The 22,933-nt window shown below is 42.1% G+C and overlaps 2 protein-coding genes across 5 annotated transcripts in view; one reads left to right on the top strand and one right to left on the bottom strand.

Moving 5' to 3' along the window:
* Positions 1-849: 849 nt before the first annotated feature.
* On the bottom strand, positions 850-17,290 carry LSM5 (LSM5 homolog, U6 small nuclear RNA and mRNA degradation associated). Its single transcript, XM_058182281.1, has 5 exons — positions 17,161-17,290; positions 14,951-15,046; positions 13,341-13,368; positions 4,789-4,861; positions 850-1,132 (listed from the first exon to the last, which is right to left on the bottom strand). Exons 1-5 carry the CDS (start codon positions 17,204-17,206, stop codon positions 1,100-1,102), a joined length of 276 nt encoding a protein of 91 aa, XP_058038264.1. The 5' UTR covers positions 17,207-17,290; the 3' UTR covers positions 850-1,099.
* A 3,497-nt stretch (positions 17,291-20,787) lies between these two features.
* AVL9 (AVL9 cell migration associated) overlaps positions 20,788-22,933 on the top strand; it is a 170,654-nt gene continuing 168,508 nt past the window's right edge. For 2 of the 4 annotated variants that reach the window (XM_058183867.1, XM_058183866.1), the window contains exon 1: positions 20,789-22,546. In XM_058183867.1, coding sequence (XP_058039850.1) covers positions 22,433-22,546 — 114 coding nt within the window. In that variant the 5' untranslated portion in view covers positions 20,789-22,432. Of the gene's footprint in view, positions 22,547-22,933 lie in introns of all 4 variants that reach the window. The other 2 variants (XM_058183863.1, XM_058183864.1) reach the window with 2 other exon arrangements.

Here is a 22,933-nt window from a genome sequence, read left to right as displayed (position 1 = left end):
CAGCAACTCCTTAAAGCAGCTGCATCTTTTCCCAGAATCATGCAGATACAGCACATTTTTTGGAAAAATATGTTTGGATCTAAAGAATTCCTGATCAACAATTTGTACATGCCCCATGTAATGCAAAGCAACTTGAAATTTGAAAAGCTGAATATCCCTATTACATTCTTTTTTAAACTGAAATACTATAGATCTCACTTAACAATTCCAGTCACTAGCCATTTAAGGTTATGATGGTACTGAAAAAATAAATTTATGACAAGTCCTCATATGACTGTCAGTATCCCAATCATATGATCACCATTTGAATGCTTTACAACCAGCTCCCAACAAGCAAAGTTAACGGGGAAGCTGAGAGTAAAAATGCAAGTCGCAGTCACATGTTTTGCTTAGCAACCCAGTGATTTAACAAAAGTCATGTGTCACTTAGCAATCCCAGAATTTAATAATAACAGAATTGCCAGTCCCAACTATGGTTGCCGAGGATTACCTGATCAATCTTCTAGACTAATGCCCTACACCAAAATCTCTTTTTCATTTATTACTTCCTCAAATAACAATCTTTGCTTTCATTCAAGGAGAAAAAAGCCACATCTTTTGGGTACAAAAATTAATTACAGGGAAACTCATAAGAGAAATAACCCTTTTCCAAACCCCAAATAGGTTTTTGGAATCACGATTTTATTATTTTATGTATTCAATGGTATTTTTTCTGTTATTTAAAATACTAACTAGCCCCTTGCCCCCCAAATCCCTATTTACAACCCTGTAATCCCTTAATTCAAAATAGAAGTGCTCAAAATAACTACATCTACTTGATTCCAAGCTCTTACATAAACCACAAACCAGTCAGAATAAAAAAAAATTTATTTGCTTGCCCTTAATGGCAAATTAATTTTGTTTTTACAACAAAGTCATGATTTTAATATACAAAACTATTGTTAAAGATGCCGCATCCTTAAAAAGGAAGCTATGTTATATTTAAATATCAGTATGAAATATAAGAACAGAAATTTAACAAATTTCAGAACCTATTCTAGGAATATGTTTCAACACAGAATACGCAACGAAATTTCTTGCAGTGATGTCAAATGAATACTTATACTTCTGGTCCTTCTCCTCCAGGAACCAACTGTTTGGAAAAAAAAGAAGTGAGAGTTTTGTTTTGGAAGGGAGATAAAAATAAAATAAAAATAAATCCTGCAGTATGTTGCTGCCGTCATGCAAACCCCAGCACAGCAATAGCAGCTGTGCCTTCTTCCTCCCAAAACACACCGGAATGTGATCTGAATAAGACCTGGTTTGACCTGCTATTGAAACACCTCCTGACTCTTTCCCGAAGGGAGGGTGGCTCTTCTCCACATTTCGCTGCCTTCCCTGCAATACAAAGGTCGGCGGGCGAGTCCTGCTTTGTTTTAGATGTGCTTGCCGCTCACTTGGAGAACTGGGACCTCTGCAGGCAGCACTGGCAGCAGGCAGAGGCATAGGGCTGCCCACTCATGTCCAGCAGCCGTTGCGAGCACATTTTGGCAGCTGCTGCAAGCACATTTCGGGAAAGAGCTGAGAAGGGTTTCAATACTGGTAGCAAGTCAAGCTGGGTTTTTTTCAGATCACATCCCAGCATGTTTTGGAAGGGATAAGGCATAGCTGCTTCTGTATTGCCTGGGATGTGATCTGAATCACACCTGGCTTGACCTGCTACCGTACTGAAACGCTTCCCAAAAATGGGGGATCAAATGGGAAGGGCAGCCAGACTTGTGGCGCTTTTGTTTTGATTCAAATAGTGCTGCTGGCTTGGAAGGAGCGGCTTTTACATTTGTACACCATGTCTCCTGAGAGGTATTGCGGAGAGGCAGGCGAGACCTTGTCCTTAGGTTCTCCCTCTAAGGGGCTCATCTGCCTCTCCACAAGAACACGGCATGCAAATCAAAAAAAAGCACTGTGAGTCCAGGCGCACTTTCCACTTGTTCCCCTCTCCCTTTCCCTCCTTCTCCTTCCCCTTGCTTCTGAGGTGAAGGATGAAAAGCCCCATTGTCGCCAGCTGCCATCCCATTGTCTTTATGGAGTTTGCGGCAGAGCTGGACTAGGTTGAATGGCGGACGATAAGTGCGCAGGGCCACAGTATGGTGCCACCTCTGCTCCACCATCTGCCTTGCCTCGTGGCGGCAGCACCAACAGGCGGAGACAGAGGCACAGGGTGTGGGGGAGGCATGTCCAATGGGCCGGATCACGTGCCTCCCCCAACCTCCCCAGGCCTCTGACGGTGCCATCCCCAAAAGGCACGGTTAACGGTGGAGTGGTGGTAATGCCATGACACGGCCCCTGCACTTTCGGCCCCCACCATCCAATCTCATCCTCCAACTCCACAAGCAAAGGCAGACGGTGGGATGGAGGTGTGCTTCTGCTTGAAGCGACTAGGCTGTGCAGGCTGCAGCTGCTTCTAGATACCATTGGCCCCCACGTGCACACTCTCCGCCTCCTGTGCTGGTCACCGATGCTCTGAACTAGGGCTTATTTTGGGGGTAGGACTTATATTGTGATCAGCATGAAATAGCATTTCGGGGAAATACAGTAATATATTTTTACCTCCCTGTAGCAGGAATCCTTAACAATGCCAGCATTACTTCCTGTGGTTCTCCTGGTTGTTGAGGACGGTCTTTTTAGACCACCACCCTGGATCGCATAGAGCTGCTAAGACAGTGAAAATCAGCTGTCTAGCGGCTTGGAAACCTTTCCCCCGGGTGAAGAGGGAAAGGTGAGCGATCGGGTGGAGGTAGAGCTCCCCCAAAAGCACCAGGAATGATCCTGGAGGCTTGAAGGGGAGAGCTCCCTTGGGAACCCGAAAAGCTCCGGATCCAGGACGCCTCTGTCTTTTTTGGCAGAGCAAAACGCCGCAACCACATCTGCGATCAATATTGAGTTTAAATGGATTTTTGACTTAACCAGACAGAGCAATGTCAGGAGGCAAGGTAGATGTAAGTATCAGACCTCAACCCCGTGTGTGGACTCCGTTTGAGAAGAAAGGAAATGGCATCTGAGTATAATGGGTGTGAAAGTGAAAGTCAAAGAGGTGTTTATTAACACTGTTACAGTTTATAACTTTGCTTAAACTTGATGGATTTTACGTTTATATAAAGAAACTATAAAGTGAAAGCTGGAAGGATTATACAACTGACTTATTTAACTTAAATACTGTGTTTACGAAAAGACTTTGACTTTGTTCCAAATTATAAAATTAAAGTAAGATGGCTTCTGTACAAATACAGCCTGCTGTTTTCAAGGAAGTTGGAGTGCCGTTAGTTCAACTACATAAATTACAAGAGGAGCTGAAGGAATTTCTGAAGGCTCAAATTTCTGTTCAAGATAAAAAAATTAAGGAAATTGAGGAGAAAATATTGAAAATTAAAGACTTTGTTGCAGCTGAGGATGAAGAGATAAGAGAAGAAGTGCTGGCAGCATTTAAGACTCTGATTGAATATACAAAACAATTGGATGAAAAAGTGGAAGAGATGGATCAAGCTAATTCAAACTTAAAAAGCAAAATAAATAGAGGAGTTTCAGACCAAGGTGGAGAATATAAAGCAGTTGGATGATAGAGTTGAAGAAATTAATCAAGCTAATTTGGACTTAAAAAATAAAATAGAGGTGCTCCAGATCAAGGCGGAGAGAGCAGAAGAGCGGGTTTTATTGCAATACAGAGTTATGGAATCTGCATTGAGAGTAAGAGGTTTGAAAGAAAATAAACGAGAGGACTTAAAGAAGATTTTTGCAGAGGCTTTCACAGCTGATTGGACAGAAACCAGTGGACTTTGAAATCCAAATTGAAAAAATTAACGGTGTTAATTCATGGGTTGCAAAGCAGAGATGTAGTAATTTATTTTACATCTAGGAAGATTAGGAATGAAATTTCACAAATTTCTGATAAAAATAAAATTCAAATATTGGGACAAGTGGTATTGGTATTGAAAAAAATTCCTCCTAAAATGTTAAGAAATAGAAAAGAATATGCTTTTTTGGTGGATCAGCTTAGAAATCTCCAGATACAGTATAGATGGAATGTACCAGCTGGATTAACAGAAAACTATAAGGGAGGGAAATATTGTCTTAATACAGTTTTTAAAGCAAGAAATTTTTATACTAAAGTACTGAAGGTTGGAAGTTTGCCATTGTTAGAAATTAAGATGGAAGGAGAGGTGGGAATGGTTAAAAAAGGGAAAAAGGAAGCAAAGCAAATACAACTTAAAATTGGGGCTGTAAATTTGGGAGAAGAAACACAGAAAGCCACAGGGAAGGATCAAAGTATGATTGTAACTATTAAACATAAAGAGCAAGGAGTAAAGAAAATGCTAAATAGTTTTTAAATGAATAGAAGGTAATTGTAGTAGTATTAATATTTTCCTTTTTCTTCTTTTTTTATGGAAAAGGGGAGTTGAGGTTCAAGAAGAGGGATGGGAGTTTGTTAATTAGCATATTTTAGTTTATGATTGTTTGATATGATACCATGTATTTGCTTTGGGAAGTCGGTTGGGGGGGAGGGGATGGGGTAAGGAGGGAGGGGGGGGGAAGGGTTAGGGTTGGGGGAAAATTTTTTTGTAAAACCTTTTCAGTAAAAAAAAAACAATGCCAGCATTCATTCTTGCTCCAACTTGTTGCATCAATATACCCTAATTATATTTTTCTGATATTATTTTCCAAATGTTGATCATGACAATAAAAATACCAGTCTTCCATTAGTTGTTTGAGCTGAGAACAATTTAAGAAAGAAATTACAGAACACAAATTATTTACCATAGTTATATTGTTTCCATTCAGCAGAATCTGATCCAGCTTTGTGATTCTTCTTCCTTCAGGTGTTATTTCACTATTGAGCATGATTAAAACAAAGAATATGTTAACAAAAAAAAGAAACTATTAAGTTTTATTAAGATATGCTTCATCCAAAGCGTATCTTAATTCATTCAGCTTAGCTTTTTAATGAATATTGCAGTCTCTTGCACTGTTACATAAAACACCAATGCCAAATTTAATGGTCCTTTTCTCCTAAGAAGAGGCCAAACTAATAGAATTCCAGCGTTATTAACTCTGGTATGCATTATGCCATATTTTATCTTCAAACAAATATATCTATTTGATCTAGGTAGAAGAACTAAATGAAGCAGCTACTTAAGCCCTGGGTGCTGATGTTGGATACTCAGGCTCTCCTGTGTAGTCTGTTTCATACAGTGAATTAAGTCATAATATAATGTCTTATTAGCTTAGTGTGATACATAGATCTAGACACTGTGATCTGTAAAACAATGTTTATTGTTTGGCATATTATTAGGAGGTAATTTAACATATTTTATTTTCTATATTTGGTAAAAAAAAATGTTTGGCTTAATACAATATGCAATGCAAGTCATGATCTTGCTTTCATTTTCTCAGATAGTGTGGGAAGCAATCCTGCTGAAACTGTCCCAACACAGCAGTAATAAAATAAACTGAATAGGCCCATTGGAAGTGTTAGTAGTACTTTCCTTTTTAACAAATACTAGTATGCTATCTGAGGTATTTGTAATTAATTATATTTTGCCCAAAAAGTCATAATAGAAAGTACAATTATTAACATTACAGAAACAGAATAAATATTCCAGAGGAACCTAACAAACCTCCATTAAAATTAATCTAAGGGAAGAAGTATTTTTAAAAAAAAAAACTGTATTCATGAAATAAGGAAATACAAGAGTCTACGTTAAATCATGATTATATAGTAAAGAAAAAAATTAAATGTAAGAAAAAAACCTAAAGCTTATATTTTTACTTAATTTAGTTTGGTCAAGTCAAGCAATGAATATACCTAATATTCCTGCCTCCTGTTTTCCCACAATAACAATATTGTGAGGCAGCTAAGAGAGTGTGACTGACCCACAGTCACTCAGGCAGCTTTCATGCATCATGGATACCTGGAAGTCAGAGTCTCCTAGTGTTTAGGCCAACATAATAAATATAGATACCTATATAGAATTACTTCAAGAATTATCATATTTTTCACACTGTAAGACGCACCAGACCATAAGACACACATTAGCTTTAGAGGAGGAAAACAAGAGAGATGGATGCTGCCTCCCAGCATCCATCCAGTATTCGTCTGGCTAGCGTCCTTGCAGGAAACAGCAAACAGCCTACTCAGCTTCAAGAAATTTTTGCAGCCCCAGCACATGGCTAATCAGGGCTCTACTCCATTGTGCCCACCAGTCAACTGAGCTGAGCTGCTGCTGATGCCGGGGAACGCTGTAGCCTTTACTGCCTAGCAGCTGATCAGTGTTGGATCAGACTGCCGGAATACCACCAATCAGCTACCACTTGCCAATTGCCACTGATTCGGCAGCAGTGATTATCCCCACTGCCTAGAACAGCTGATTGGCAGTATTCCGGGAAGCTGATCCAACCACCAATCAGCTGCTTGGCAGCAAAGACTTCAGTGTTCGCCAGCCGTGGTAAATGGCAGCAGCTGTGACAGGCAGCGGGCCAACCCCCTCCCCCCACCACAATATTAGCTCTATAAAACACACAGACATTTCCACCCACTTTTGGGGTGGGTGGGTAGAAAGTGTGTCTTATAGTGCGAAAAATAGGGTATGCTTATAATTAAATCATATAGCAACATACTGTGCTATCTTCTCATATTTAGAACCCAGACTTTGTAAAAATAGATAGTGAACTCCTAACCTGGATCCATTCCTTAAAATCACTCTCTGTCCAGTTACATATTCCATATTCCAGATTAATCATATTTCTTAATTTTAAATGTAATTTTTTTACTGGATAAGGTAAAGGTAAAGGTTCTCCTCGCACATACGTGCTAGTTGTTCCCGACTCTAGGGGGCAGTGCTCATTTCTGTTTCAAAGCCGAAGAGCCAGCGCTGTCCGAAGACATTTCCGTGGTCATGTAGCCAGCATGACTCAATGCCAAAGGCGCACGGAATGCTGTTACCTTCCCACCAAAGGTGGTCCCTATTTTTTCTACTTGCATTTTTTACGTGCTTTTGAACTGCTAGGTTGGCAGAAGCTGGGACAAGTAACGGGAGTTCACCCCGTTACACGGCAGCACTAGGGATTTGAACCGCTGGACTTCCGACCTTTCGATCGACATGCTCAGCGTCTTAGGGCCTGAGCCACCGCGTCCCTGTACTGTTTACTGAATAGCAGTGTACAAAAGAACAAATTAAACAAGAATTATTGGGATAAATAAAATAAACAGTAAAAGACACTATTAACAAAAAGTTTAATAGTTCATATTTTCCATATTTCATAGGTTGACATGTTTGTGGCTGTTGCCACTAACACAGTAAGTATAATCTGCACTTGATTATATGTAAACTTGGTAAAATGTGATTCTTGAATTTACAAGTTTATTATCCTAGATTTATTAGTATTTTTCTAATAAAACAACTGAGACCCACAAATCAATTAAGAAATATCCAATCCTGAACAATAATTAGTTTTTCTACAAAAAAGTAAATAGAGCAGCTTCTCATTTTTAAGTATGGTATTAGATTTATAAATAAATACAATGCAAGAGCATTTGACTATGTGTAGCAAAGTGCTTGTGCCAGAAGAGTACTAACTTATCAGACATCTACCATAGATGTTAAAAATGATCTCTCTTTTCTACAGTCACTCTTAACATTTCAAAGAATGTATGCAGCATATACAGTATGCTAATCTAGATGTCAGATGTCAGGAGCTAGATGTCATTGATATAACACCTTCAACTGGAACTCTCAGCTAGAGGTGGAAAGAAAACCTCTTGATTTTTTACAATTTTAGTTCAACTACTGGCTTGCTTAATAAATCAGTATCTCAAAGTGTCATATTGAGATGGGATATCCCTATCTCAAGTTGAAATACCATAACAATCTTTTATCCTTACTGAGCATGTCCAAGATGGCGTTGCTCTGCTGAACGGGGGATGCGGCGGTGGGCCTTTTCGGGCCTCGACCGGTCGGGGGGGGGGCTTTGTAACATCTTAGGCCCCCGCCCTGGTGGAGGAAGATCCAGTCACCCGGAGGATGGGTGACTTGGTGCTTGGTGACTTCGGGGGGAGATGGGAGGAGCCCCGGAGCTGTTGCGTCCCAGCGGTGATCCTGGCAGCCTTCCGGGCTTCCGTCGGCCTTTCCAGCTTTCCGGCGGCGGCGGCGGGGGGCTTTGTGGCATCTTGGCCCCCCCCCGATGGAGGAAGATCCAGTCGCTGGATCCAGTCGCTCGGAGGAAGGGTGACCTGGAGCTGGGCGACTTTGTGGGGCGATGGGAAGAGCCCCGGAATGGTTGCACCTCAGCGGTGATCCAGGTGGCCTCCCGGGCTTCCGTCGGCCTTTTCGTCTCTCCGGCGGCGGTGGCGGCGGTGGCGGCGGCCTGGTTCCCCTCGTCGGTGTCGGCGGTGCCTCAGGACTGCCGATGGGATTTGGCGGCTGGCGTCCCTTCCTGGATGGTGGGGATTTCGGCGGCCTCCCAGTGACGGCGATGGGGCTTTTTCGGCGGCAATGGCCAGGCGGAGGTGGCTGGTGGTGGCGGCCTGTCTCGGTGCTCCGAGGCTGCGGATGGCCTGATAGGCCCGACATGGGAGTAGCCTTGGCCCAGCAGGTGAGCAGCCTGGTTTGGTGGTCGAACGCGTGGCCTAGCGGCCGGGTAGCTTGGTGGCCTGGCGGCTGGGCCTAGCGGTCGCCAACTGGCCCGGTGGATACCTGTTGGTTGCCTTGAGGAATGCCCATGGGCCCAGCGGACACCTCTTTTATCATCTAACATTTTAACATCTTTACCATCGTTCCTCCCCCCTTCCTTCCATTGTCCACCCCTGGTTGTATATACGGGGTGGTGAATCGACTGAGATAGCGGTTTGGTCATCTACCGCATAAGGATTACCATCAATTGCTTCCCATCAGGACAGACTGGTCGTGGTCACTTTATCATCTTTTACCATCTTGACCAGCCCAGGATGGACCTTCTTGCCGGATTTTCTCTGCTATGCGAACGTTTACAGCGACTGACCTTGTTACCCTGCGAGATTCCCCTCTCTCACGGGTTTGGCGCTCCATATTATCGAGGGCCTACCTTGAGGATGGGCTTTGGAGCCCCGAGAGGTGGCATGCTAAAAATAGGAGGCTTAGGGGTTTTTTAATTAGTTGTTTTAACAGATTTTTTAAGGGGAGTTTTAATGGGGATTTTAAGGGATGGGAGGGGTGGGGGAGGGAAGAGACAGGTGGGGGGAAATACCCGTCGGGGAGGGAATGTCCAGTCCCGGGGTCAGTTCACGGCGTTTCTTTATCTGGTCCGAGGGCGGGGGGGAGGGGTGTGTTCCAGGTGTTGAGGGTCGTTCCATCTGTACGGTAAGTGGGAGGGGCAGATATGGCAGAAGCAAGGGGCCGTATCATTTTGTGGGAGCACGAGCTCGCTGTTTAAAAGCGATCACGTGCTCTGGCCCCTTAGTTCTTACCTGTTCCCCGGAAGGTCAAGATCCTCAGAGCTTGGGCCTCCGGTTGATGCTGTGCAATGCCCGGTCCGTGGTCAATAAGGCCCCCCTGATCTGCGATCTTATTTAGGGGGAATCCACGGACTTTATGGGCATTACGGAGACCTGGTTGGGCACAGAAGGGAGTGTACCCCTGGTTGAACTGTGCCCTCCGGGATTCCGAGCATTTCATCAACCGAGGGCCCAGGGTAGGGGTGGAGGGGTGGCGGTTGTGATGAGGGAAGGTCTGGAGCCGAGAGAGTCCACTGTGCCTCAGATAGCCGGTTGTGAATCCCTCCTTGTGAAGTGGGGCCATAGGAATCAGATGGGTCTGTTGATCGCGTACCTGGCTCCTTGCTGCGTGACTACAGCCCTACCTGAGCTGCTGGAGGTGCTTGCCGGAGTGGCGGTTGAGATTCCCAGCCTTTTGGTCATGGGGGATTTCAACTTGCCATCGGCCGGCTTGTCATCAACAGTGGTCCAGGAGTTCCAGGCTTCCATGATGGCCTTGGACCTGATTCAAGTAACTGATGGCCCTACACACATAGGGGGGTCCACACTGGACTTGATTTATATCTCTGGACAGTGGTTTAATGATCTGGTATTACGAGATTTAGTGACGGAACCTGTGTCATGGACAGATCATTTTCTCCTCCGCCTAGACTTTCAGACCGCCGCTCACCACCGCAGGGAGACGGAACCAATGCGTTGGTTCCATCCCAGGCGCCTGATGGACTCCGAGAGGTTTCTGACGGAGCTTGGGCCGTTTCCTGAAGATCTTGCCCACGGCACGACCGAAGAACTAGTTGCGGCCTGGGAACAGGCCGCGGCTGGGGCTTTGGACTGTGTCGTGCCTTTGCGGCTTCTGACCCGGCGCAGATCTCAATTGGCTCCTTGGTTCTCTGAGGAGCTGAGAGAGATGAAACGCCGGAGAAGACGCCTAGAGAGTACCTGGAGGTCTAGCCGTTCCGAGGCTGATCGGACACTAGTTAGGTCTTTTTCAAAGACCTACCTAGTGGCACTGAGGGAGGCGAAGCGTTCCTACGTTTCCACCCTCATTGCGTCGGCAGATAACCGCCCGGCCGCCCTGTTTCGGGTGACCCATTCTCTCCTACATCAGGAGGGGCAGGATGACCCCTTGCAGGGACGTGCCGAGGAGTTTAGTGGTTATCTATACGATAAAATCGCTCAGCTTAGGGATAGTTTGGACCAAAATTGCGATGATCCAGGTGAGATGACGGAGACGCGTCTTGTTGATGTTGTTTGGGATGAGTTTGAGTCTGTGGCTCTTGAGGACGTGGACAGGTTACTGGGGAGGTTGCATGCCACTACATGTTTACTGGACCCGTGTCCCTCCTGGCTGGTGCTGGCCACTCGGCCGGCTCCAGGAAATTATAAATGCTTCATTGTTGGAAGGGGTTTTCTTGAAAGAGGCGGTGGTAATTATCGTCCAGTCTCCAACCTTCGCTTCTTGGCGAAGGTTGTAGAGAGTGAGGTGGCATGGCAGCTTCCCCGGTACCTGGATGAAGCTGTCTATCTAGACCCATTCCAGTCCGGCTTCTGGTCCGGATATAGCACAGAGACAGCTTTGGTCACGTTGGTGGATGACCTCTGGAGGGCCAGGGATAGGGGTTGTTCCTCTGCCCTGGTCCTGTTAGATCTCTCTGCGGCTTTTGATACCATCGACCATGGTATCCTGCTGCACCGGTTGGAGAGTTTGGGAGTGGGAGGCACCGTTTATCGGTGGTTCTCCTATCTCTCTGACCGGTCGCAGACGGTGTTGACAGGAGGGCAGAGATCAACCGCGAGGTGCCTCACCTGTGGGGTACCTCAGGGGTCGATTCTCTCACCTCTCCTGTTCAACATTTATATGAGGCCGTTGGGTGAGGTAATCAGTGGCTTTGGGGTGAGTTACCAGCTGTATGCTGATGACACTCAGCTGTACTCTTCCACCCCGGGCCACCCCAGCGAAGCTGTCGAAGTGCTGTCCCGGTGCCTGGAAGCCGTACGGGTCTGGATGGGGAGAAACAGACTCAGGCTCAATCCATCCAAGACGGAGTGGCTGTGGATGCCGGCACCCCGGTACAGTCAGCTGCAACTGCAGCTGACTGTTGGGGGCGAGTCATTGGCCCCAACAGAAAGGGTGCGCAACTTGGGCGTTCTCCTGGATGGACGGCTGTCGTTTGAAGACCACCTGGCGGCCGTCTCCAGGAGAGCTTTTTACCAGGTTCGCCTGGTTCGCCAGTTGTGCCCCTTCCTTGACCGGGATGCCTTATGCACGGTCACTCATGCTCTAGTCACCTCTCGTCTGGATTACTGCAATGCTCTCTACATGGGGCTACCCCTGAAGTGCACTCAGAGGCTTCAGCTAGTCCAGAATGCAGCTACGCGGGTGATTGAGGGAGCCACATGTTGCTCCCGGGTAACACCGGTCCTGCGCAGTTTGCACTGGCTACCTGTGGTCTTTCGGGTGCGCTTCAAGGTGTTGGTTACCACCTTTAAAGCGCTCCATGGCTTAGGGCCCGGGTACTTACGGGACCGCCTGCTGTTACCCTATGCCTCCCACCGACCCGTACGCTCACACAGAGAGGGTCTTCTCAGGGTGCCGTCCGCCAAGCAATGCCGGCTGGCGGCCCCCAGGGGAAGGGCCTTCTCTGTAGGAGCACCTACCCTCTGGAACGAACTTCCCCCTGGTTTGCGTCAACTACCTGACCTTCGGACCTTTTGTCGTGAATTGAAAACGTATTTGTTTATTCAAGCGGGACTGGCTTAATTCCTAATTTTTAAATTTTGAATTTTTTGATTTTTTGTTTTGTTTTGTTTACATTTATATCCCGCCCTTCTCCGAAGACTCAGGGCGGTTTACAGTGTGTAAGGCAATAGTCTCATTCTATTTGTATATTTACAAAGTCAACTTATTGCCCCCCCAACAATCTGGGTCCTCATTTTACCTACCTTATAAAGGATGGAAGGCTGAGTCAACCTTGGACCTGGTGGGACTAGAACCTGCAGTAATTTCAGGCAGCTGTGTTTTAATAACAGGCTTCTTACAGCCTGAGCCACACCGCGGCCCTTTTTATTTTAATAATTTTAATAATTTTAATAATTTTAAATCGGGGTATTCTGTTTTATTGGATCAAATTTGACGGTTTTAAATTTCTCGGCCATTATAGAATATGTTATTTTAATTTGTTGTTTTAAAATTGTATAGTGTATTGTTTTAATCTGGCTGTACACCACCCTGAGTCCTTTGGGAGAAGGGCGGTATAAAAATCTAAATAATAAATAATAAATAAATAAATCCTTTAATAATATATGTACCAATAATTATCTAAAAGATCTACATCATTCAACAGGTAATCCAGTCTTGATAGATTGTCTACCCCCAATTTCATTGCCTGCAAAGTCTTTGAACTCTCTTGTACTGTTGATGTTGTCCCAATATTTATGTTCTCAAGAAATCTTTTTAACTAACATGCTTGTTTGTAGACAAACTATTCCTCAAGATCAGATTTCCAGAATTAAAAAATTATTGCACTGTAATAAGTATATTAATTGAGAAGCACAGAATAGAATGTAGTTGGCAAATACGTATGTAAACTTTTAAATGCAGAAAATATTGTGCACTACTTTTTTTAATATGTATGAAAACGTAATTAGAACATGCTAGTCAAAATAATTCTCAGCCAATACCAAAAGTTTATGAGCTTATGTATTATATCAGAGAAATCAAAATCTACTATATTAAGAGAAACAGCAACTTTAGAAAAGGGCAAAAGTAGACAATTGTTGATCCAAAAAACAAACAAACACAAAATCTGTTGAAGTTGCAAGCCAGAGAAGCAATACTTACAATTCAGTGACATCTTCTAATACCATGTCTGGAATTTGTTATTAAGAAAAATATAATAAGTACCACAAAAGTATTAACTTTTCCTATATTCACAAAATAAATTCTAACAAAATTAAAGTTGTTTTTATAATATAAAAAATGTTAACTTAATTTGCATGCCTTGACAACCTTTCAACTGCTCAATATATACAGTATTCAGTCATGGCCTTGAAAGATAACTTCAATATATTTTATATATTCTGTTAAAATTATAGACATTCTTAGATTTACAATTGTACATTCAGCACCTGTTCAAAATTATGATGGTGCTGATGAAGGAACCTACTACCTCTATCTAAAGTTCTAACGGCTGCATTGCCCCCATTTTCATGATTGTGGAAACATTTCAACTCCCCCTCCCCCATTATGGGCCTTAATGCTTTACCTGGTTGGTGATGCACAGAAACCTGTTGCAAGCCACAAATCCTTGACCAGCTAGGTCCACTGTTGCATGGGCCTCCTCCTCCCACCCACCCCCACCTCAGAAGCCTAGGCCTTCTCTCTTCCCACCATACCTAGGTTACTTACTTTCCTTGCAGCTCATGACAGGCATAATCAGCCAATTCAAGGTACAACCTGGAGTGAACCTGGAAGTGATGGGGCAGGGAGAAGGAATCTTGGGTGTGTTGGGGGTTGGAAAGGAGACACTGGTGAGCCTAGCCAGTTGAATCCTCTCAACTCATGACAGGTTTCCATGTACTGGTGGGTTATGGGCCTCCCGCATCCCTTAAGGCTGCGGTTCTCAACCTGTGGGTCGGGACCCCGTTGGGGGTCGAATGACGATTTGCCAGGAGTCACCTAAGACCATCGGAAATATGAGAAGTATACTTGCGAGTCGAAGAATCGCGCTTCAATGGTTGACTCCACAAGCCAGCTGCAGGCTCTTCAAATCGCTAGCCGAATTCGGCTTCAGGCGCGATGAATTAAAGAGAGAAATCTTTGCTCTGATGTCTCCCTCTCAAGCCAGCTGCAATCACTCCCAATCGCTAGCCTAATCTGGCTTCAGGCGCAATAAATTTAATAGGGGAGGAGTCTCCGCTTTAATGCCTCCGTCCTCAAGGCAATCGCAAGCAGTTCAGATCGCTAGCCAATACGGCTTCAGGCGCGATAAATTCAAAACAAAAATTTTTTACGGTTGGGGTCGCCACATCGTGGGGAATTGTATTAAAGGGGTTGCCACATCGTGGGGAATTGTATTAAAGGGGTCGCAGCACTATAAAGGTTGAGAACCACTGCTTAAGGTATCCATGCATGGTCACTTAAATGACTGCAATGGAAAGAACTGGCATTGTGGTCATTGAGATACATGATTATGTAGGTATCTCACTTAATGACCACAGCAACTTATAATCAAAATTTCAGACTCATTCATGGCTCAAGTACTGACTGCATATAGAGCTTCCAAATCATATCTACGAACTTCTCACAAAATCTAAATACTCAACAGTTACAGATATTTGCAGATTGTTATTTCATCTTAATTTACAAAAACTTTTTCTAGATAAATAACAATTAAAAAAGTTAATTTTAAAAACTAGAGAAAAGCTTCCAAATAGTTATAGAAAGGATACTGACAAAATCATCAAATCCTAGGAGTGTGCCCACAATTTCTTTATCACTTTTCATTACAATGTGAATACGAGACCCTATACACTTGTCCACCAGTTCTGTAGCATAGAAAAATAGGTGTTAATATTTTAAAAGAAATATTATTTCCAAAATAGTTTACATTCAAAACACCGCATTTAAAATTTCTAGATCTTGACATCAAATTTTAATATAAATGCTATTATTATATCTTATTATCTTGATGTATTTTCTGGTTGTCTGGGAAAGAATGGATTTAAAACAAAAAATCAAAAGTTTTCATTTTTTAATTATACACATTTTTGTATAATAGTCATAAATGACAGTAAAAATGACCGCACAATGAAATGGGTTACAATGTAGGATGGCAAAATCCAAAGTACTTTCCACTTGACTATTCCTGTGATTGCTACAATAGGAGAAAAATGCAAGCCATACTATAGATTGGTTTGAGTTCTCAAAAATAAAAGAAGTATATGCATTAAAAATTAAATAAGAATGAACTCCATGGGGGTTCATTCTCAATTAAGCAATTACACTTACATTAAACTAATAGTGATATATGAAACTGCACATAATTAATTCTTTCCTCATTATCTATGATTTGTGTTATAAGAAGACTGCTGCAAAATCATTTACAATTCTGTGATGAATGCCATTTCATTTGGTGTACTGCAATTCAGATGAATGAATCTTTTCCTTCATGTATGGGTCTGAGCGGGTAAGTGTATATAAACAGAGAGGAGAAAGGAGATAGAATGTCAAAGGAGCAGGGCATAGTCTTATAACCTAGGAACCTACCCATTCATGATGAGTGTAAAGGTATTGCCCACCTTATTCTTGGAAAAGAATGAGAGCAGCCAGACTATAAACTATTATACCATATAAGCAATTTCTATCCATGACCATGAGCTCACAAACAAAGCTTCTTTCTTTCTCTACCATTACCCTAGTGGGAAGCCATTATATAGTTATATATTATATTTTGAAGTAGTGCATTTACAGTGTTTTACTCTTCGTTTCCCTTTTGAGAAAAAGTTTGAAAAAGCCGGCTATCAAAGAACCAGTGCTTCAGGCATCAGTTATCTAGAACTTCAGTTGCTTTGTTTTTCCAGCAGAAAAAGACAGAGTGCCAAAAATGGTTCATAGGGAAAATCTCCTTCAAAATGTTCAAGGTAGTTTAATTTGGGTCCCTTTTAGCAGCTAGATGAACCTAGACAAAATTTCAGAATGGAGTTGTGACTTTAGCTCTAACCAATCCAGCTTCCCTATCCCAAATCCTGATTTAGAATGGTACACTGTTATCATAGTCTATTTTCCTTACCCACCCTATTCACCTTAAAATCTACTCAGGTACAAAATGTTAAACTACTGTATTACATGAAACCAAACAACACAATTTCACTCTTGCTCCAATTATTCTTTCAAATCTTATCTTTCCCACATGTCACTATACTGAGTATCAAGACATTTTGCTGATGGAGAAGGCAGAAATGACATTATAACTTCAAGCACAAGTTTAGGAATAATAAACTTGTATCCCATCCAATTGGGATCTCTTTATTATATTTTACAATACTTTATTGTATATGTTTATAATATAAAATGTAATATATCTGTAAAATGCTTCCCATTAGGTATCTTTAAATACAAAACTTGCTTTCAAAACCTAATTTCAAAAAAAGCCTATGGGGGAGAAAGCAATTAACTGTCACCTATAATAGGATATTGCCCTCTCTTGCTAGAAGTCTTGAACCTCATCTGCCTCAAACCTTAGAATAAAAATAGCCGAATGGGAGAACGATTCTTTTTATCTGTGCAGTTTTTCACTTTCCTTTCACTGGTGACCATCCCATTCTATCAGCAGCCTGATATAATCAAATATTTTCCCTTCGTTCTATCTCTTGCTTAGAAACTACTTCAATTTCAGCAACTTCATCCAACTCGGAGCCCTTCTGATGCGTTATTGCGACAACAATCAACATTAGGCCCATTGGCGGGAGTTACGGAAGGCTGGATCAGATTGTTAAGGGGACCCATGCCCATGTGAAAAGCATTCATGGTTTCGATCCCGCATCACAGCCTGGACTTTTTCTATACCCTGTGCCATTTGCAAACAGCACTCCAACAACCCCACTCGAGTCTTCCGATTTGCGCGCCGCGCACCCACACACGCGAGCATGACTTTCATTACCAAGCGGCAAAAGCTGGGACGGGTTGGTAGTCGCATTGGCCGCCATTCTTCAAGAAGACCTAGCCAATCAACTCCGCTTCCAATTATTGGGGTTGTTGCGAGGCTATTGGTCGGAACTGGGAAGCGGGAGACAGTGAAGCAGACTCTAGAAATCGAGACGGAATCATCGAACTTCCAGAGCGAGGGAAAGGTAGAAGAATGCCCGCGAGAAGCTGTTTGAACAGCTATCAATGCCCATTGCATAAAATAAAAGATACAGGCTTTAAACATAGCTGAAACTTACATCGCTGAAATGTTTTATTAATTGTTTTATGCCTGTTATTTGGGAAATAATAATAGAGGGTGTACATATTGAGTTAAATTAGACGAGCGCCCAATATACAATTTGCGTGCTTGCCGGTATACTCAAACTGTAATAGAAAATGTTGCTGATCCAAATCCAAACGTTGGGGGTGGGGGTTGGGGAATAATCTGTCGAGTATGTTTATATTATACAGCACGCCAGAGAAGTGTAATTTCGAGACATATTCTAATGCCGAAAGAATGAACGTGTTTATAATTTGTATTATTCCCGACTTGCTAGCTGTAATTCATGAAGTTAGCATCCAACGCCAACTAGGAATGTCAAACTGTTTTGCAGGTTTTTTCCCCCCAACAACGTGCAATACGTGCCCTGGAGGAATTGTTAATATGCCCATGTTCAGCCATTTCTAGCATCTTCATTTGCATCATTCTGCCTAATAATAATATATATCTAATAATATATATCTATAGATATATATTAGGCAGAATGATAGATAGATAGATAGATAGATAGATAGATAGATAGATAGATAGATAGATAGATAGATAGATAAAGAGCACCAACGTGCCTACTGTTCCTGTCCTAATGTTCCCTTTGATTGTATACAATTTCATATAGTTATTACATACTTATGGTTATATATATGCTTATATATTGTATAGTTATTTCATGCTTATGCTTATATATAATGTGACAAAAATAAATAAATAAATAAATCTCACATGCCTTTTTTTAAGCTTGCTTTTTTTCTCTTGGTGAGACTCTCTATTTGTCACAAACTGATGACTCTACTTGAAAGACAATTGTTCTGGGAACTTTTGACTTAAGATCAGAGTAGAAATGCTGAAAATGTTTGCAGTTTTTCATTTCAAAAAAGAGCTTGATTAGCTCCCAAATTTAATAAGACTAGAATAAACACGGCAGCACTAGGGATTCGAACCACCGAGCTGCCGACCTTTTGATTGACAAGCTCAACGTCCTAGCTCCTGAGCCCAACATCAATACGCAACATCAAAAACAGATCTGCCAACACCTAGAGACAAGTAAAGTCAAATCAGCATGGGTTTGTTAAAAACAGATCATGCCAAACCAATCTTATCTCGTTCTTCAACATAGTGACTAAATTAGTAGACCAGCAAAATATTGTGGATATAATATACTTAGACTTCAGCAAGGCATTCGACAAAGTAGACCACAACCTACTTCTTTGTAAGCTAGAAAAAAGTGGGATAGCTTCATCACCAGATGGATTCACAAATGGCTGAAAACCATACTCAACGAGTAGTCCTTAATGGGTCTAAGTCTACATGGAGAGAAGTAAACAATGGGGTGCCACAAGGTTCCATCCTAGGCCCAGTACTCTTCAGTATCTTCATAAACAACTTAGATGAGGGAATAGAAGAGGAACTCACCAAATTTTCAGATGATACTAAGCTGGCAGGAATAGCTAATGCTCTAGAACTGTGATAGTCAACCTGGTCCCAGCGCCCACTAGTGGGTGTTCCAGCTTTCATGGTGGGTGGTAGGAGTTTTGTCCAATACTGAAGCACTTTCCTTTTTTTAAATTTAATTGACTTTTTTTTAAAAAAATCATAGCATTATTTAAAAAAAATTTCATTAGGTTTTCATAAAATTCCCCATGACAATTTAAATTTCTGAAAATATACTATTTATATCGCCTGCGCACAAGTTTAGTTCACGTTACGTAAGTGAAACTAAATGGCGCTATAGTGCGACCGCAAACAAAAGAGCCTCGTCCCACAATAGCTCACGCATCTCCCCCCACGTCACCCAGCTGTAACAGACAAGCAGAGCTGGTAGCCGGCATTCCCCCCCCAAACCCAATCCTCAATGCGCGAGAGGCATCACAGACGACGATACACGGCGCATTACTATGGAACCAGTGGGCAGTTAGAAAAGTGGATGGTAGGTATAAAAAGGTTGACTACCCCTGCTCTAGAAGATAGGCTCAAGATCCAGATGGATCTTGACAGATTTGAACACTGGACCCTATCTAACAAAATGAAATTCAATGTAGAGAAAAAGTAAAGTCTTACACTTTGGTAAGAAAAAACAATAGCACACATATAAACTGGGGGAAACCAGGCTTAATAGAGGGATCTTGGAGTCTTAGTGGACAACCAGCTAAAAATGAGCTAGCAGTGTGCAGTGGCAGCCAAAAGAGCCAATGCAATCCTAAATTGCATTAACAGGGATACAATCAAGATCAAGTGAGGTACTAATACCACTCTATAAAGCCCTAGTAAGACCACACCTAGAATACTGCATCCAGTTTTGGTCACCACACTATAAAAGAGATGCTAGAAAAAGTACAGAGGAGAGCAACCAGGATGATTAGGGGACTGGAAACTAAAATATGAAGAACGGTTACAGGAAGTGGGTGTGGCTAGTCTAATGAAGAGAAGGACCAGGGGAGACATGATAGAACTTTCTGACAGTGAGAATGATCAACCAATAGAACAGCTTGCCTTTGGAATTTGTGGGAGCTTCATCATTTGAGACTTTCAAGTAAAGATTGGACTATTATTTGTCTGAAATCGTGTAGGGTCTCCTGCTTGAGCAGGGGTTGGATTAGATGACCTATAAGGTCCCTTCTAACTCTGTTAATCTATGATCAGAAGAAACCAATGAAAAAGTATCCTTATTCAATTCTCTTAGCACCTCAGCAAATTCTAAGGAGCAGCAAACAGTCCCCTAAAAGATCCCAAAATATTTTTTCTCAAATTGCAGCCACTAATTTCAACTTCCCATCTCCAAAACTATTTTTAGAGTTGCTCTTGTCTACAAGATTTTAAATATTTTCAATGGCAGACCTTCCTAATTTTCAACAGAAACAAAGGAATGCTGAAATAAAGAACTCAGGAAATACTGACTCAAGAAAAAAATATAGTTGTTGCTCCTACATCTATGCACAGCACAATGGATTTTTCACAAAGTGCAACTAAATTTAAGAGACAAATGGAGTTTATATTAATGTATCATTTGATATATCCTGGATTATGAAAGAATCATTCCAAAATCATTAAAACCTCAATGAAGTCATGTATGTCTAAATGATATAGACAAAAATATCCTGTGAATTCTATATGGAAAAATTATTATACAGACAAGACAATTTTCCTTAAACTATATACATTACTGATATATAAAAATGTAGTTTAAGAATATTTTCTTTCCATGGCTCAATTACACAATGGACTGCAAATTCACACACCTATACATATAAATACATATATTAATCACTATCCATCTTAGTCTACAACGTTAAACAAATCCAGTTGTAAGAATGGTTTATGGTTCAGAGTTTTAACGAAGACATTTGGTTCACTGAAGAAATCATAGTTAACGATGAGCAAGCACATTACGTTGGCTGGCTCCAAGCAACCACATAGATTTTCTCAGACTAACCAATATTTTGATATATTGGTTACTACTTTTCAGTATTTATGTGCTATTTACAGCTGTTTTCTTAAAGGCTAGTGGCATTTTTTTTTCATTTATTTAAAATAAGAGCAATATTAAATTTCCCTGCCACCCATCTCCCTTACAAGGTGACCCTGGGCAGCTTACAAATTGTGAAAACTAGTAAAATATAAATAAATAGCTAATCATATTATGTTAGTGGTAAGTATTGAATGTATATAGCAATCTATGTTTGTCCTAAGATTGGTTTCTGACGCTCTGATACAATATGGTATGATACTATTTTTTAAAATGATAGCTTAGACTGAGTCTGCAGTTTTTCAAGTAATTTTTGTTGTAATTTATTTACTTAAATTTAAATATGTACTATTATTACTTAATAAATGATTTACTTGCTTTTTTATGTAAGACTGTTGTTAATATATAGTATATATAGTATATAGTATATAGTATATAGTATAGTATAATATAATAATATAGACAGGCACGGTGGCTCAGGGGCTAGGCCATTGAGCTTTTCGATCGAAAGTTCGGCAGCTCAGCAGTTCGAATCCCTAGTGCTGATGTGTAATGGGGTGAGCTCCCGTTACTTGTCCCAGCTTCTGCCAACCTTGCAGTTCGAAAGCACGTAAAAAGTGCAAGTAGAAAAAATAGGGACCACCTTTGGTGGGAAGGTAACAGCATTCCGTGCACCTTTGGCGTTGTCATGCCAGCCATATGACCACGGAAACATCTTCGGACAGCGCCGGCTCTTCGGCTCTGAAACGGAGATGAGCACCGCCCCCTAGAGTCGGAACGACTAGCATGTATGTGCGAGGGGAACCTTTACCTCTACCTTTATTGTTAATATATTGGATTATTTTCCTGATTATAGAGCATTTAAATAACTTGTGGGTGTTTCACTCTATTGTATTACTAAACTGAAACCTAAGCTACATTGGGAAATCTAAGCAGATGCTGTATAACAATATAGCATTAATGCACATCCTTGAATCACACAAGGTCCTACTAAGGGTAGAACGGCCAGAGTTTCTGCGCCTTTAAGAACAAAGCATTGATCGATGGTTGCCAGGAAAGGTAATAGGATAAAGAAAGTGCTTCCTGTCATAACTTCTTTTTGCAGGCAGTCATTATTATAGTCAAGGGTCATTTTGGAGCGTCTATGTCTTAAAATAAGCCTTCCTCTGTAATTAACCCTTGTAGCTTAAGCCCTTCTTTGAAGATCTCCCCACCCGCCTGTGAGTTTTTTTTCGCCCTCGAGTCCACCCGAATGGTCGACCGCCCGTTCCTTCGTCTTCTGTTGCTACGCGGTCAGTCCAGATGAGTTGAGAAGCGACGCTATTTCCACAGGAGCTACTGAGCGTGCTCGAACTCCCGGAGCATGCTCAGTGACAGCCAAACTGCAACTTCGGACGGGCGACGAGTTTCACGCGTTCAGCAAAAGGAATCGCTCCTGGCCCGTAGTAAACGGTTTCCTGCTGCAGGGGCGGCCGCTGCTGTGTGGAGACGGGTGCGGGCTCCTAGATGGAGCGAAGGGCCAAAGGGAATCCCGATCTCTGCTCTCAAAGTGGCAGCTGTCCTAGGGGTCCAGTGCTACACATCCTGGTGGTCGGTTTCCATCACAAGAAGGGCTGCCAGGTGAGCGGCTGCCAGTTTGACTGGCTTCCTTGACCGACCTGTCACTCTTGTGCTTCTTCCGCTTTCCAGCCATACTTCCGTATTACATCTCTTCTGGTGCTCGGACATCCCATTTTTCCTGTCACTCATCTCCTATGTATCATGGTCTTTTCATTTATTTCCATTTGCTCAGCCTTTCTAAAGCTAATGCTTTTCGGCGATTGAGACTACAATTTCCGTTAGTCCCAAATCACCTTCCTATTTCTGTATTCCTATAGGCATATTATACGATGAGATATTATTAAAAAAATGCATATGTAAATTTCTCTAAATGTGAGAAAAAATCTATGTGTGTGCACAACCCTATATAACTATGCTGTAGGAGTATATAAATTTCTTATTCAAATG

The sequence above is a fragment of the Ahaetulla prasina genome, chromosome 4, assembly GCF_028640845.1.
Source record: "Ahaetulla prasina isolate Xishuangbanna chromosome 4, ASM2864084v1, whole genome shotgun sequence".
Taxonomy (NCBI): Eukaryota; Metazoa; Chordata; class Lepidosauria; order Squamata; family Colubridae; genus Ahaetulla; species Ahaetulla prasina.
Note: the sequence above shows the minus strand (reverse complement) of the source record. Positions and strands in the feature narration are given on the sequence as shown.